Here is a 16922-nt window from a genome sequence, read left to right as displayed (position 1 = left end):
GAAGATGAAATAAAGCACCTCATTTTCTGTTACTTTGTTCAGATAGATTGAGCTGCCATGCTGGATGAAGTTGTGGATTATGTGAAGTATATGAAGCTCCAAGTCAAAGAGAAGTTCTCCATGAAATAATCGGTACATATAAATTCTAATCGCTGAGGTTCCTACCAAGACATTTTCAGTACAACAGAACATAATTTCTTTTGAAGACATGAGATCAAATCATCGAATATCCATATGGAACTTAGTTGATGTTAGTGCTACATGCATTACATTTCTTTGGTAAAAGAATTTATATTTTTTGATGCAATCTTTACATCCTCTCAGAAGCCTTTTCCACCATGCTCTTGGAGTGTTAATGAAATTTTTGTTATCACTTGTTCTCATTTTTAGACAGTTCCTATTTCAGAGGTCTGCAGATCAGCTGCATTTGGTTTCACCAATGGTGATTGCTAATCTATGTTGACTTGTTTTGCTCATTGCAATTGCTCTATCCAGTAGAACGGTGGAGCCGCAAGATTCTGAAAGATAAGCTGCAGAATCCATGACTAGCTAAATGTTTTTAACCTCTTCTGACTTTCAGCAAACATATACCAACTTTATCAACAACTTCCACCTGCTTTACACCGACTTCTTTGTGTTCTCATTGAACTGTTCCATTCATGATTTGCATTATAGTCTTTTGTCATACACACTTCATACTAACTCCATTGATTGCAAATAATAGGCTTATGCTATAGGGTTTTTAAGGGCTTAGAATGATACAACATTGCATGTAGCTCCCACATTAAGTTCACATTCTACGCAGACATATAACTACCTCCACTAGTTGGAAAGAACACCATGTCATTGGTATTGACGGAGTGGGATAGTTCAGCATCACCCATAGGAATGTGGGACACTGGAACCTTATTATAGTGTGAAGTCTGCATGTTTTCAACTCATGAAAGGCCATCTGACTGTGAGAATAGTCAAGAGTTTGCCGTTCAGGTAAGTTGCAGGAGAAATACTCTGATCATCCATATCGTCTCTCTTTATTTTCCACATTTGGCAGTGATTCTTCTCATGGAGATTTGGCCCTTCTGGAACAACTTCTTTAAGGTCCTTTTGTGTTGATATTTCTTGATTATCTTCTTATCCAAGCTACAACATTGTTCTTGGAGATCATATAACAATATATGTTTCTTGTTTCTTAAGATTTATATATGTAATTGCTTAAGGTTCTTTTGGGCCCTTTAGGGTTGATCATTCTTGAATCTTGATAGAACAAAGATTAACGACACCGTGATTATTTAAGTAGCTGATGCTTTTATTTAAAGAGGTCTATCCATTTAACAAGTCATTTCATTTATTTGTTGTGAACTTTGCTATTCGGTTGGCAAATGTAAGTTTTCATTTATCAAAATAGCAGGCACTAAGTATGAACAAATTTGGTGACACTCATCCTTGGGTACAGCTGGTTGATGGTGGTGATCCTCTTCCATCAGTGGAGGTAATAATAAGAAATGCCCATACACCTATGTTGCTGACTTGGTATTTCTCCTCTCCTTTTGCTTGACAGGTTCTCAGTGACCAATGCATATAGATCTGTACTTTATATAACTCTTATTGGTTGTAATGAGCCTAAATCACATAATTAAGCTATAATTGTGCTTGCACAGATATTATTCTGATTGTTCATGATTTGTGTTATGGATATTAATCTTGCAATGTATGGGAACACCTGATTGGACCAGTAGAGTTTTTACAATGATCAAGAGTCTAGATACTACACTCGACTGTAGTTTTGGAACATCTCAATTGAGAAAATAATACGCAATAGAAAATCAACGAATATATAGTTATAAACATCAAGACAGAATTATGCAAGTTATGAGAAGGTTGTGAATTAGATATAGCACTTGGAATGAGAAAACAAGATAGGAAATCCCCTTGACTTCTCTAGTTTGTTATCTTGAGCAGCTAATTTGATGTATCACACTAAGTAAAAAATTCTCTTCTGTTATTCTGAGCAGATATTCTTCTGGATGTGCAAAAGGATTATAGATTGCCATTCTCTGTTGTCTCAAGAGACGACTGGTTTGGTTGCTGTTGGCAATAAGTGTATTTCAAGCATTATGATGGCCTGGAATTCATTAAATTAGAGTATGATTAATTAAGTACCGACTGTCCTGATGAATATCTTTAAGCAGCAACAAGAAGATATCACTCAGATCCAGGTAATCTGATTTGACTGAAGCTAGTCATAATGTGAGTATAATTTGAACTGCTACAAATTATATGTGGTTGACCGTTTGGCACTATCTCGCAATTATAAATAGGCATGAAAGTCATTTGGCTTGAGAATAGTTTGAGCCTGACAAGAAAAGTAATCACTACTTATCAGGATTGGAATATTATGTTCCAAGAACTTTAATAGGTATGGCACAGTCTTGTTTTGCTCTCTCAACTTTTAAACAAGCATCCAGCTAAGTCTATTTGAGCAATTCATAGAAGTAGATAGTGAAGATATGAATCAAGGAAAATGTTTTTGGGTCAAAATGGCAGATAAGCACATAATGAAGATCCTCATTGCCTGTGCATATGCCACACTTTTTGCTGGCTCTGCTTGTATTCTAATATGTTAATGTGTTCATGTTTTTGACATTATGTCCTCTGAACCTTGCATGTGATACAATTGATCCATTTATTTCCGTTTATATAGATCCGTGTCTGTTGTATACTTGTATGCACTTTTATGTTACTGCATGCAAAGCTGACACAATGCTGCTTCCAGCTGTGCATCATCATGTTGCAATCTTTTCTTCTATATTCGTACAATAATTTTAGGTTTTACGATGCACGATGTTGGTCTAAAGTTTCTTCTGCAAGCTATCCTGCTTTGTCTCTGTTCATGTGAGAGTGTATGCTTTTATTGTCTGTTCTTGCATGTGAGCATTTTCCTTTGTCACTGTGCATGGCATTTCTGCCAACCAGACAAAGAGATCTATGTATTTGTATGCCCAGGCTTTTATTTATTTTATGTCTAGGGAGAGGGAAGTGAAGATGGAAACAAGCAGATGCGGTTGAGTGATTGTACTGCAAGGCAACTAATGAATTTCATGGAAGTTGCTGGAGCAACAATGCTACTCCACCTGTGCAAGGCCCTCGTCGGGACACTGATCTCCCTTGGCATCACCAACTGCCTTCCTCGCCAGCATTCAGGAGCTCCTTTGGCGAAGGCTGAGCCGGATGCCCCCTCTTAGATCATCTCTCTGTCTGCACGTGCCCATCGACTACTCCTGCCTTTAGGCGCCAACTATGCTTCGTTCTCCCCGGCAAGTTGTGAAGATTGCATAAGTGTTACTTTTACCTTTTTGACTAGCTTTATTCTGTTCAAAGTGGATAGTGATCTTAAAGCCTGGTAGGCAAGAATGCTACTGAAATATTCATGCCATCCAATGCCCCCAGCCTAAAAAGGAAGGGTGGCAAAGGTCATGTGCTGTTGTTTTGTTTATTACGAGTGCCACCCACGACAGTTCTCTGATGGGGGCTCTCCTTTCGGTGAGTTGTAGGGTCAAGTAACTCAAATGGATGTGATCGAAGGGTTTTAGTATTCAATCTATAGTATGTTGTGCTAAAGAGACAGGTATATTTCAATATGGATGATGATGGTAAACTATGATTGCTAACATTTGGAGATTCTGTTAGAAGATTGGTCATGTATGCAGTTTCTTCTTGGGCTAATGGCCCTCTTTGGTCTATTGGCTGGTAAAGACCTTGGGCTTAGCTTCTAAATCATGTGATCAATGGCCCAAGCTTATAGAGAACCGAATTTGCTCTTCGAAGCCTTGCTTAGACAATTAGCTGAAAACAAATATGGCATGTTTGGAGTTACGACGAAATCACATTCCCTACTGCATGAAGAAAAGGACAACCTTTTCTTGGATTCTATTTAATACATAGATAAAAGCAAACAAATATTCGTTCCTGCAGCTCATTTAAGTTTGACCAAATAAAAGATAAAAATTTGACAGCAAGACATCTTCAATGATTTTGTTTTCTTTTGATAGCACATAATTCTGTAACCCTGACAGCAAGAATCCTATGCATACAAAAGTTAGCAGATCTTTAACTGATGTGGCAGCCAATTTGCACTGTTAAGTACACAGACTGCAGGAATTTCTGCAAAACATACAATTCTTCCCTCATGATGGGCAATCGATGAAATCTTTTGCCAAGTTGTTATTAGTTATGTCCTTGCTGGTAACTATTCAGCACAAACTGACATTGGAGGACTTGTCAGGATAATTTTCTTCTGGCAGATATCCTCATGACCAGCAAGGATTCCCTTTCAATATGATCATTCTGCAAAAAAATTTAGATCACAAGGAGGTATTCATGGTTTCCTCAATCAAAGCATGCTTCATTGTATCTCTTACTGTGATTATCCTCTTCGACCTTCGATTGCCTCCTCAAACATCCAGTGGTTAGTATAAAGAAGTTAGACTTATAACTAGTTTAGCAGCCACTCACAGGGTAATAAATACCTCAACTGCAGGAATATCCTGCAGCTCGAGGTGATCTGAAGTCGACATTCAAGTTTTACCTGATCTGTAAGCAATTATCAAGGATCATGAAAGTTGGAGTAGTCCAGTTTTAACAATAAGATTGGTCCAAACAAACTAGCAAATATTTCTTAGCTAACAAGGTTGTTGCGTTCAAATTTCTGGTCTAAGTGGAAGTCATGAAGCTTTGGAAAAACTGCAAGATAGAGATTGAAGTTTCACAGGCTTTTTCCTTCATTTGGTTTAATTGGACAACAATCAAAAAGGTTTCTCTTCTGGCACACTTACAACCATCTAGATGTCTCACATTCTCACTGAAATAACTTCGTATCTCGCATTTGGCAATAGAATTAGAGTTTCGGAAATAGACATGAGCTCATCTTAATTTGTCTTCTAAACTTGACTAAGTCCTCAAGTAGGAGATTGTCTTCTTTACTGATAGTGAAAATTTAACGTCGGAGACTCAGTGATAGATTCAATCTTTCTCTGAGCTTAAGCTTCAGAAATGAATAATTGTATGGTTGCCAGACTATACAAGTACTCATTCTGAATCTATTCAATCCAGATCTCAATGTCGTCATTAGACAAAAGCGTAGATCACAATATATCCATCATATTATCTTGTTGGAAACTCATAAGTTGTGTGTTCTTTTTATGTGCACAACCAAGAGAAGGAAGAATGAAGAGTTGCATGGTTGCTGGACTATCCAAGTATTCATTCTGATTTTATTCTATCCAAATCCCAGCATTGTTGTTAGACAAAGGCCTCCATCACAATCAGTCCATCATATTATCTTGTTGGAGACTCATCAATTATGTGTTGCTTTATGCAACCAATAGGAGGAAGCAATAAGTTTTATGGTTGCTGGAGTATCCCAAGTACTATTCTGAATCTATTCTATCCATGTGCCAGTATTATTTTTGTTAGACAAAGGTCTCCACCACAATAAATCCACCATTATGATCTTGTCGGAGGTTTCATCAGTTTAGTAGTCTACGACATAGAGAACCCTCATCTTTTACCTTCTCTTTGCTTCTTCAAGAGATTACCTTGCAACTAATCAAACATCTATAGATTCCAGCCTGGTGCTGAAATTTAGATAGCTTTCAGAAGTTCTAACATTCATTTTGCTCATTTTATCCATCTAGAACTTCATTATGATTATCAATTGCCTTAGATTTCTTTGGCAAAACCGTCATCGCAAAGCATGAGGAGTAACAGCTTCAATAAGTGTCCCATGATACTAGCCTTGTAGGATATTTATTACTTTCAGAACCTTCTCATGTAGATAATGTAGACAGCATCTCTTTTCTATGAGGAAAAAATCTATAAGTTGGCCATCTTGTACTAATTCCTCTAAGATCACCGAAAGCAACATCAGCATTCAGCATTTCGGACTGTGGTTAACGATCAGTTAATGACATTACATTCTTTTCAAATGACATATTTAGACATCCATTCTACAGACATTGTATAAATTAACAAAGACGCATAATTAATGCAAAACCAATCTTTATGTGATACTGGTTAATTAGCATCCACATGTTCTGCAGCATCCATATTGAAGCGTTGATATAGGCGGTTCCGCACATGGATTTGTCCTCATTTCTGTAAGTGCTGTATAATTGCAACGCCAATTCTTGAAATGAATGCTATGATCATTTACACCAAATGTGAAATCTACATCAAAATAAGTCAACTATACTCTCAAAACTCACCAAATTCTAAGGAAATTAGCATCTCCGAAACCTTATAATCAAATATAAGGGACATCATTTATGCTTTCATATTTATACATAGGACATATGAAGTAGAGTAGAAACGCAATGGATAGCATGAGAATACTTCCTCTGAAAGGATTTCTCAAATAACCTTGAAAGAAGCTAAGTTAACCAATCCTCCAAAAATTGAAACCTCTCAAGATTTTCCTCAATTCTAATGCAATGCCAAACCATAGAAGATATATGAACATGAGAAATTTGCCGTTTTGTCAAGCTAGTATGTGTGATGTGCACCTGATCTCTCTATTGAAGTTTAACAGCTTACAGGTCTAAATCCAGTGGACCATCATATCCCAATCCAATTAAGATGGTTTTAAATCATTGCAACCATATCATGGGCTGTTAAATGGACCACTTTGGCTTGGTATCTCCAAGATTCAATTATAAATCGACATACCTGTATCAAAAAAAAAAAAAAATATATATATATATATATATAATGATGAGATAGAAGACAGTTTCATTGGTCATGAATAGATCTGGCTGTCATTGTTGGCCACTGAATGCTTTAAACCCCTCATAGTGCTGCACTACACCTGCATGAACTGGTCCAATTATGATGTCTGGATTTACAGACCAACTTGGGAAGCTTCCACAATTGCAGGGGAGTTTTGAGGAAGTTTGGACCACAATTCACTACTTGCACTGGAAAACTGCCTCCTTGTCATTGATAGTGCCATCATCCACCTATCCCTTCTCTTTGATGTTTGCCAACCTATGCCATTATTGCATCTTGCAACTTGAACACATCAACCATCAAAAAGTTCAAAACGGTCATATTCAAATCTTCGAGTGTGATCTATAAAGCAATTAACAGCACCACTATAAGAATGTATCTTTTACTGGCCTACCAGAATTCCCAGAAAAGGATGCACAAGATATAGTATTGCCTAAGTAACTAAGCAGATGAAGGTGGGGAATGTGATATCTTGTGATCTTCTAGTGCTTCTTTAAAGGCTCTAATCATCATGTCCATTTAAAAATGTGCAGAATATATTACACTTAAAAACTCTTTCAACTATATAAATCCTCTCAAATGTCCCTTCTGTAAGCTACTCGTTTAATTTTTATTACCGTTATAGTTTTATTTTAGAGGAAATAAACAAGAAGAAGTTGATGGGAAGGTAGGAGTTAACAAAATAGTATAATGATCTCCAAGTAGCTATTGTTGGCCTTTGGCCATTTATTTTACTTAAACAAATAAAAAGAAATATCTAAGGTTGGGAACATGATGACCCGAATTTAGAAATGGGGGCGCGGACGGCTACGGAGGGGGACACGCGGCACCAACAGAGGGCGGCACATGGGGCGTGGGCTCGACAAGCCAACACCCAATCACATGGTAGAGGGATCCTCTATCCTTCTTCTTCTTGAGTCCCCACTTGGATCCAATCCCCACACCGCAGTTGACGTGGCCCCAGCTATCGGGGCCCACACGCGAAAGGAATCCTTTAAATTTTTAAACCCTCTCTTCTTCCCATTGGCCGTCTCCGATTGTTAACATATTATGGTTTACACCTTGTTCTTCTTCATTGTTTCTTATCACCCATTTTATATGGCGATATGCAGGAATTAAAAAAAAAAAAAGAAGACATGAGAAGGTCCTTTAAAAGTATAGTACAGTATAGGGTGATGTAAAAAGAAAGAAAAAAAAATTAAAATAAATAAAATTTTATCAAAAATAACCGTAAGTTTTGTCAATATGTTTCATATGACTTGCAATTTTTAAAATTTTTAAAATAAAATAAATAAAAAAAACCTACTATATCTCTTATATAATATTAAAGTGTGAATGATAATAAAAAAAATTGGCGTTTTTAATAAATTTTTGAAAGAGAAAATAAATTAGATACAATCTTTAGACTCAAATTAGGTTCCATCCCCGTTTCTCGTGCAGCGTTTCCCATTATCGCGCCAAACTGCCAGTGAATGCGTCCGGGAATTAACTTTTCCGTTCGGATCGGCGATTGATACCTTTTGTCGGCCGATTCCTCGGCCCGCACTCTCAATGTCGGCCCACCTTGGCCCACCAAAATCATGCCTTTACGTAATCGATGACACACCCCGCAAAACCAAGCTCATCGAACGACACGTGTCCACCCACATTATGGCCCCACCGGCCCGACCAATCACGTTCCCATGCACCTTGACAACCTTGAGGCTTTAGCTAGCTAGGCACGTATAACTACTCTTTATATATATATATAACTCCATTCCACTACTTTGATGTCTCTTTTCACTTAACTAATTAAGCTAGCTGTGCAGCCAACTAGAAGCAAAGGTGTAGAGAGAGAAGAGGGAGGTGGAGGTGGAGGTGGAGGTGGAGGTGGAAGTGGAAGTGATCGGATCTGGATCGATGACGAGCGTGGCAGTGGAGAAGAGGGAGGAGCTTGGGTTCGCGGCGACCGAGCTCCGGCTGGGTCTCCCCGGCGATGGAGAAGGAAGCAAGAGCTCAGGGAAGAGAGGGTTCGCCGAGACGACGATCGACTGGAAGCTAAAACTTCCGACGATCGGGTCCGAGGGTGCTGCGGCGGAGGAGGCCATGAAGAGATCGCCGAGCAAGAAGAACCTTCTTGTTCCCGCCGATGATGAAGAGAAGCCTCCTGCTCCTAAGTACGTTCATATTGCTGTGAACTTTTTTTTCTATATCAAAATTCATCGAAATTAATTAGTTTCTTAGATACAATTTGACAAGGCTATATATATATATATATATTTTCCCTTAACTTTGTTTTGGATATTTAATTATCCCGACATTCTACTCTTATTGTTAACAAGGGTGGCAAAGTGATAGATCGGTAGAACATAACATAAGCTTCTCAGTTGACTTTTTTTACATTTAACGTGTCCTCAAGAAAGTTCAAAAATATCAAGCAAGCAATAACCAAAACTTTAAATCAAACAAAGAGAAGAACTAGCTAGGATTCTAGATACCCCAAACAACAAGATATCAAACTAACTGAAGACTAGTTTTAATACGAGTAGCATAATATTAATCTGTATACCACCACCTTCTGTTCAACTTAGGGCACAGGTGGTAGGTTGGCCACCCGTCCGATCGTTCCGGAAGAACATCATGTCCGTCCATTCCGACAAGGGCAAGAAAGACGAGGGGGAGAAGTCCGGCACCGGCGCCGCATTTGTGAAGGTTAGCATGGACGGCGCGCCGTACCTTCGCAAGGTAGACCTGAAGATGTACAAATCCTACGACGAGCTCTCGACTGCATTAGAGCAAATGTTCAGCACTTTCACAGCAGGTAAGAATTAGAGAAAAATTTCTTCAAACTTTTTTTTTTTTTTCATTTGATAATTATATATATATATTTTTTACACCAAAACTTTATGCTAATTTTGTATGTTATATTAAGCATAATCCATGTGGGTGACAAGGTATTACAGTCCACATGCATTATAGAAATATATTTTGATTCCACTTTTAGTGGGTTTTTTTTTCTTCTAATTTTGGACCCACAAAAACAAAAACAATTCATGCCAGCAAAATTTGAGGTTCCATGTTTCTATGCATGCATGGGTGGACAGCTCAGGCTAGGAGACATACTAAATTCTTTTACCCAATTGTAATTAAGCATAACCCCTACATGATCGATCGATCACAGAGAGAATTAATTTTTATATAAATGAAGTCAAACGGTAAAGTAATTATTTATTATGCCAATGTTATTATAATCACTTGTGAATGGAATTGTGGATCTCAAGGGATTAATTGTGAACGAGAGCAAGCTAGTTAATTTGATCTTCTTCTAAATGGTTCAGAATACGTGCCTACCTATGAAGACAAAGATGGTGATTGGATGCTTGTTGGTGATGTCCCTTGGGAGTAAGTCTTCTAGATCTTTAATTAAATTATATTACTTCAAAAATATTTAAATTGATGTAATTAACTTGAAGCAAAATTAATGCAGGATGTTTGTTGATTCATGCAAGCGTTTGCGGATAATGAAAGGATCAGAAGCCATCGGATTTGGTAAATTAATTCCGTCCAAATTAATTATTTACAAATCTCAATATATTACTTATGATAATGGTTTCTTTGCAGCACCAAGAGCAATGGAAAAATTCAAGAGCAGAAGCTGAAGAGCATCGATCGAGAACAAGAAATAATTGTGTCTGCGTCTTAGTCTAAGATAAGTTCATATTTGTTTAAAGAAATTTGATATATATTTTATTTTTAGTTTCAAGAACTCAAAGCAATAAGCTTGTTAATTTCCTAATGTTGTATGTTGCTGGTGTACCTGCTACGTTGATCATATTCTCTGTGGGATTAATATTTGTGCCACTTTGTTAATATGAGAATCTCTACATACCTAATCTTGTTTTTCTCACGATCGAATACTTAATTTACTGAGTCTCATTTAATTCCATAATCCAATGGAGGGAGGAATCCATGTGAATGGTGTTGGGAATGCTAGCCATTATATTATTATAATATTTTATGGTAGTCTTTATGATACATCTATATGCCTAATTATTGATCAGAAGGTGGACGAGAGGAAGCTTCCTATATATCCTAGAATTTGCACTTCATTTGATGAATATCTAGCCCGATATATTTTACCCTGAATTAATGGTCACAGATGTTCTTATAGAGGTGTACTTAATATGTTTTTTTTTTCACATTAGATGTCATTACTGGGTTTGAGCTTTATAAGCTAATTAATTAACCTAAATTAAGATTTACGTGATCAATGGAATCCCCACTTTATTAGCCTATCTGCAGAAAATCCGCTGTCTAGGTCCAGAAGTCCTCTCACTACGTTCAAACATGCATCCAATAATTCCTCTCTCCATCGATCCAAGAGATGACTCTATATGTTGGATTTATCAGCCTTCTGGCTCACTTTAATTTCCTCCACAAGACTTATAAGTAAGAGAGAGAATCCAACTTAGATAGATGGTAAAGTCTGTGTCAGCTTCGTGTCTCTTTCCTAAACCTAATAATTATATATCAAAGTAGGACCAAAAATAGTGGACTCTTTTGTCACTTCATTTGCCCAAATCTTCCACATTTTCTCCACGGACTTAGCTGGTCTTGCAAGCAACCCATTCACCGCATGCATCTGGAAAAAACCATATCACATATCATGGCATACAATTCCTTAACCCCTTCAACCCTCTTACTTCCTCTATAAATTAATACCACTTCCTACCATTCCACACCATACCAACAATTGTGATAGCTAGCCATGGGAAGAGGGAGTGTAATTCTAGGGTTTCTCTTATGCATCGTCGCCGCTGCCGCCACCACTGCCGCCGCACAGCAGGCGAACAACGTTCGCGCCACGTATAATTACTACTATCCGGCGAAGAACAACTGGGATCTCCGGGCCGTCAGCGCCTACTGTGCCACGTGGGATGCTGACATGCCGCTGTCGTGGCGGCAAAAGTACGGTTGGACTGCATTCTGCGGGCCCGTCGGTCCCACCGGCCAAGCTGCATGTGGCAAATGCCTACTGGTAACATATCCTGGATAGCTCTAATTAATTAGGATATTTATTTATAGCTAGGCTTAATTAATTAAAAAAAATTCAGTTTAGATTATATAGTAATACGTGTGCAGGTGACGAATACTGCAACGGGATCACAAGCAACGGTGAGGATCATCGACCAGTGCTCGAATGGAGGGCTGGATTTGGATCAGGGAGTGTTCGCGCAGCTGGATACTGATGGAAGTGGCAATATTAATGGCCATCTCACTGTTGATTACCAGTTCGTCGACTGTCATGATTGATGAATAATCGACATAAACTTGTAATAAATACCCTATGAATGAGGTATGGAATAAATTAAGGGTAATTAAGTAGAAGCATCATTGTAGACTTATGTTATATTTGAATGGAATAAAAGTTTGATCTTGAATATTATTAATTGCAAGGGGAAAGTAATGGGTGTCTGGTGTTGTATTGTTATCTTGATCTATTTCTTGAGAATTAAGGTGGTGTTTGACTATTATATGTGACATATTCTAGAGCAATCTTTCCTATAGGGAAATTGAATTGAGTTCAAAAGTCATTAGCATATCAAGTCCTTGTTTCTAACAATTAAAGTTACTTTTGACTTCTCGATTTGGATGAAGCCTAACAATTTGTACAATCGACGCTCAAATTTGAATTCAACGTGGGTAGCTGATTAATGTTGGTAAGTAATGGTTAATAGTCTCAATTATCTAAAGGTTTAGGGCTCAAAACAAAAGTTATCCATCAATATCTGAAACCCCTAATTAATTAGCTAGCTATTTGCACAAAAGGATTTTTTATCTTCTCGAATGTGAATTTTGGCATCAATAAACCATGGACTATACTTCTCTCAAAATTAAATCATGGGCTATATTAACTTCGATAAAGATTCAAAGCCATATAAGACAATCAAACAACAACCTTTTTAATTAGATACAAGGCATCCATGCATTAATTCTATTTTAGGTTGTTGCACAACTCGTCCGTTTCTGTGTGTCTTTTGCTAAATCTCAACCAGATCTAGACATAAATCGACACAATCATTGGAAGTACAAGGCGGAAGAAGATATCTTTTCTCTTCCCCATCTCTGGAAACTCCAATAAGGTTATGCCAAATAGAGTCAAGTTAATGTTCGAAATTACTTACAACTATAACTAATTGTAAAGAATCCAAACTCTATAGTGGAGATATGCCCTCATATCTACTCACTTGACATCTTCTCGTGGATTTATTCATGCAAATATCTAGTAAATAACGTAGGTGCCATCTATAAATGGTACCTTCTTTATCTCTCTCTCTCATTCATCACGGTGATCACCATTAGAGTAGTAAGAGATAGTATATTTGTGTCATTGCTACTATTCACCGCCGCCGACGTACAATTTTTACTCTCCGGCACAAACAACTAGGATCTGAGTGCTGTCAGCGCCTTCTGTGCCACGTGGGATGCTGACATGCCGCTTGCGTGGCGATAGAGGTATGACTGGGCCCAAGTAAAGTTTGATCTAAAAGCTTAAGCTATTGAATATATAAAATAACTGTATTAATTATGATACAGGTGACAAATACTGCTACATCGGCACAATTAACAGTCAGGATCATCTATCAGTGCTCGAACGGAGGGCTGGATTTGGATCAGGGTGTGTTAATCTCGCAGCTAGACAACGATGAAGGTGGCTATGCTGATGGATTTCTTACTGCCAATTACCAGTTTGTCGACTGTGGTGATTAGTTTGATGAATTAATATTTAGAAGTATAGAAGCGTCGAATAAAGGATATATAATTGATACGTAGTCTAGTAGTTCTTTAATTGTAAGCATTTATACTCCACATTTGCTTATAGCAATAAAAAACATTGGACTAATAATGATTCCATCTTTAAAGCTATTTCTTTAATTCCATTTGCATCCATTAAGAAACTTTTAATTGGGTTGGGCCGGATCAAGCCCATTAGAAGCTGATAAACATACAAACAGATATTATTTGGTTCAATTTCAATTTATTCCTATATTTTAAATTAAGCATTAAATTCCCTGTAGTCTAAAATAAATTACAATTATGAAACTTTATTCTTAAAAAAAATTAAAAGTGCAAATACTGAAATCAATACTAATTTATTATCACTAATATTTATTTTTCGTCATAAATAAATTGTTAATTAGTCAAACTATCTCTATCACCCGAGACAATTAGTTCTTTTAATATCTCCACTAAGAATTAACTAAGGGTTACAACTTGATATGAACTAGAGGGGGTTAAGTATGTAGGGTAAATTGCCATTTGCTCTTAAACCAAAGTGGTACACTGTATTCAACCCTAAAAAAAATTTAGAAGGTTACTGTATACACGCCAAATTAAGAATACCTTAAATTAGAACTCGCATCATTGATATCATACAAAAGAAATTAATCAAGTATAAAGTTAGAACAAAATGAATAATTCATCAATATAAACTCACTGCGAAGATCGAACGCAAGAGTAGGCAGCGAAGTAAGCTTGCAGAATATTAGCAAGGATGAGGAAAACAATGGCAGCTCCCATGGAGAAGACAACATAAGGGCTGGTAAAATAGTCGTGGACGAGTCCTCTCCATTCCTTGTCATCTTTAGAATGTCCATGATACCGAGTCAAATCCACAAGCATTCCTCGGAGATAGTTCTCATCCGAATCATAACTAGCCTGACCATGACAAAGCTGATGAAAGAAATATTGGATCCCTTCTTGCTCATTAATATTACTCCTCTTATCCACTAAGATTTCAATTGCATGCATCAATCTCACGTCCATGGCGTTGGCTACCAAGCAATTCATGAAGGCAACGTAGTTCGTTATGTAGCACAAGCTACGTGGGTTGCATTGCTCGAATGCCAAGGCGTTTCGGAATAATGGGATGGTATAATCATGGATTTCTAGAGTTGGTATCTCCATCACACCGTCTTTAAACTTGACATCCAAGAAGCTGAGTGATTCCTTTCCTTTTCGCAATTTGATGCCGGCTTCTCGGAGTTTCGTCGCGCTCGGTATCCTCTGCGACGACGACGAAGGCGGCGGCTTGGAAGAGGAGTAGTTGTTTGATTGAGAAGATGGAATAAGAGACAAGTAATACAAGTGAAGCAGATGATGAACTTGAACACTACCACACGTACGCATATCAGGCGAGGGTCGATGAGGGTGAATTTGATCAAACACGCGAAGCGCGCAGGCGATCAGATCGACGCCATCGTCGTCTTTTATCTTGAATACGTCGAATAAGATCGAGATAACAAAGAAAGGGATTTGATTCTCGAGCAGTAGAAGGTCAAAGATGACCATGTTCCATATCCAAGGCCTACCTATTGCGAGGCTAGTACTAGTGTTTATTCTATTACTAGCACTACTGCCTTCTTCTAACTCTCTCCTTTTCTTCTCATCCATCTCCTTGGAGTTCTTCAACAAGAGATGGAGAATAAAACACCCGTCTAACATCATCATCTCCGCGAGCTCGTCGTTGTCTAACGATATCGACTCCGCGTACGCTTGCCGGAGCTGCGCGTCCACGGCCTTCAGAAACATCGAACACCTCTGCATCAACACCGGCGTCCGGTCGGGCTCGGCGAGGCCGTCGTACCGCGAGATCAGCTTCTGGACGCACCACCACTTGTAGTCCTGCGTGTGCCGGAACGCCGGCAAGTGGCGAAAGGAGGGGAAGTAAGGGCCGATGCAGACGGCCTTCGGGAGGTAAACATCGCCGGCTGCATCCTGCGGCGGCGGCGGCGCACGGTGGATGGTGCATGGGTCGTCGTGGTAATTTGGGTTGAGGTTGGATTTTCTTATTAGGTTGATGACGGCGTCGGGCCACGCCGGGTTGAGATGGATCTCCGGTTGGGGAGGCACGGCGAGGCGGAGGTCGTCGGGTGGTTTGTCGACCGTTTCTTTGGTTGTGGTTGGCGTCGAGGGCGGGAGGGATGATAGGCTGGAAGTGCGGCGGTGACGGGCGAAGACGGTGGAGTTGTGCCATAGCGGCCGCCTTCGGATCGGAGTGTCCGGTGGTAGAGGAAGTGGTGGCATTGCTCTTCTCTCGCCGGAGTTGTCTTTTGTTCTCCTTTCCATTTTGACTTCAGGGAGGCCAAGTATTCAACTTAGGGGTATTTTATATATATATTTCTCTTTAGTGGATAATGCAATGGAAAAACAATACAACATACGAATAACGCACTGGGTCTGGTTGTATAGTTTTAACCCAAATTGTAACGTGTGTACAACTACAGCTTGCGAAATGATGATAGGAGGGCATAGACTATTCCTTTCTCTGGTTCTTTTCCAAACTCTTTTTAGATTTCTTAGTAGTTGCATGCATGTTAAATCACCAGACAACTAACTCAATAATAGTTGTCAGGATAATTATCTTAATCGCTTGCGATCTCTAGCTGCCTGCTGGCCTGCATTTAGTTAAGTAATTACTAGTACTCTACAATATTTGGGCTACTTTTATAAAACTCTTAACTACTTTCAACTTAAACACTTAACCCCTATATTTAATTAAATTATTATTTTTTTATCATATTTAAAGTTTGAATTTGAAGATTCTTATTATTACTTACAAAATTTTAAAAGATTATATAAGCTTTTTAATTCATATAGAATAATACTAATTAAATTTTAAAAGATAAAGATATAATATAAACATACGTTTATTTAATATATTTATTATTTAAAATCTGATTAGTATTATTTTTAATGCGTTGAAAAATTTATTCAATCATCTATAATTTTATCTCTAACAAAAAAAAAATTCAAATTAGACTTCTAATTTAGCCCGAATATTATGAAAATTTTTTTAATTATATTTTTAATTAAGATCACGTTTGGTTTAAATACTTAAGTTAAAAGTATACGAGGTTTTTAATATAAATTCTAATTTTAGCTTCATCAAATATTGAGGATTGCAGTAAATAAACTCTCAAAACCAAGAAGATATATATATATATATATGCTGATCAGACTGTGTCAAGAGATATATAAATACTTCACATCAACCCACTGATATTGAGATGAAGTGGCCATTTAAAACTCTGATAAAGCCCTTTCCTTTCCTATTACACCCACAGACTCCTCTTATGAAAAGAACTTCCTTTCTGTTC

The 16922-nt window shown here is 37.9% G+C and overlaps 4 protein-coding genes across 5 annotated transcripts; 3 read left to right on the top strand and 1 right to left on the bottom strand.

Annotated features, from left to right (window-relative positions):
* The first annotated feature begins 442 nt into the window (after nucleotides 1-442).
* On the top strand, nucleotides 443-3618 carry LOC140785738 (uncharacterized). 2 transcript variants are annotated; one of them, XM_073133711.1, is made up of 3 exons: nucleotides 443-987; nucleotides 1406-1489; nucleotides 3027-3618. In XM_073133711.1, the coding sequence occupies exons 1-3, from the start codon at nucleotides 928-930 to the stop codon at nucleotides 3240-3242; spliced, it is 360 nt and encodes a 119-aa protein (XP_072989812.1). In that variant the 5' UTR covers nucleotides 443-927; the 3' UTR covers nucleotides 3243-3618. The 2 variants fall into 2 exon arrangements, with proteins under 2 accessions (XP_072989812.1, XP_072989814.1); XM_073133713.1 differs by having other exon boundaries at nucleotides 460-987; nucleotides 1409-1489.
* A 4889-nt stretch (nucleotides 3619-8507) lies between these two features.
* On the top strand, nucleotides 8508-10669 carry LOC140787437 (auxin-responsive protein IAA30-like). The gene is made up of 5 exons (XM_073136353.1): nucleotides 8508-8939; nucleotides 9354-9583; nucleotides 10101-10164; nucleotides 10250-10311; nucleotides 10384-10669. The coding sequence occupies exons 1-5, from the start codon at nucleotides 8683-8685 to the stop codon at nucleotides 10419-10421; spliced, it is 651 nt and encodes a 216-aa protein (XP_072992454.1). The 5' UTR covers nucleotides 8508-8682; the 3' UTR covers nucleotides 10422-10669.
* Nucleotides 10670-10828: 159 nt separating this feature from the next.
* LOC140787438 (pathogenesis-related protein PR-4-like) lies at nucleotides 10829-12212 on the top strand. The gene is made up of 2 exons (XM_073136354.1): nucleotides 10829-11800; nucleotides 11905-12212. Exons 1-2 carry the CDS (start codon nucleotides 11531-11533, stop codon nucleotides 12073-12075), a joined length of 441 nt encoding a protein of 146 aa, XP_072992455.1. The 5' UTR covers nucleotides 10829-11530; the 3' UTR covers nucleotides 12076-12212.
* A 2044-nt stretch (nucleotides 12213-14256) lies between these two features.
* Nucleotides 14257-15891, bottom strand: LOC140786007 (UPF0481 protein At3g47200-like). The gene has a single exon (XM_073134167.1). The coding sequence runs from the start codon at nucleotides 15889-15891 to the stop codon at nucleotides 14257-14259; it is 1635 nt and encodes a 544-aa protein (XP_072990268.1).
* Nucleotides 15892-16922: the final 1031 nt, after the last annotated feature.

Source organism: Typha latifolia, chromosome 4 (genome assembly GCF_019914945.1).
Source record: "Typha latifolia isolate L0001 chromosome 4, TyphaL0001v2, whole genome shotgun sequence".
Classification (NCBI taxonomy): domain Eukaryota; kingdom Viridiplantae; phylum Streptophyta; class Magnoliopsida; order Poales; family Typhaceae; genus Typha; species Typha latifolia.
The sequence above is the reverse complement of the archived record's forward strand: the minus strand, read 5'-3'. Positions and strand labels throughout refer to the sequence as shown.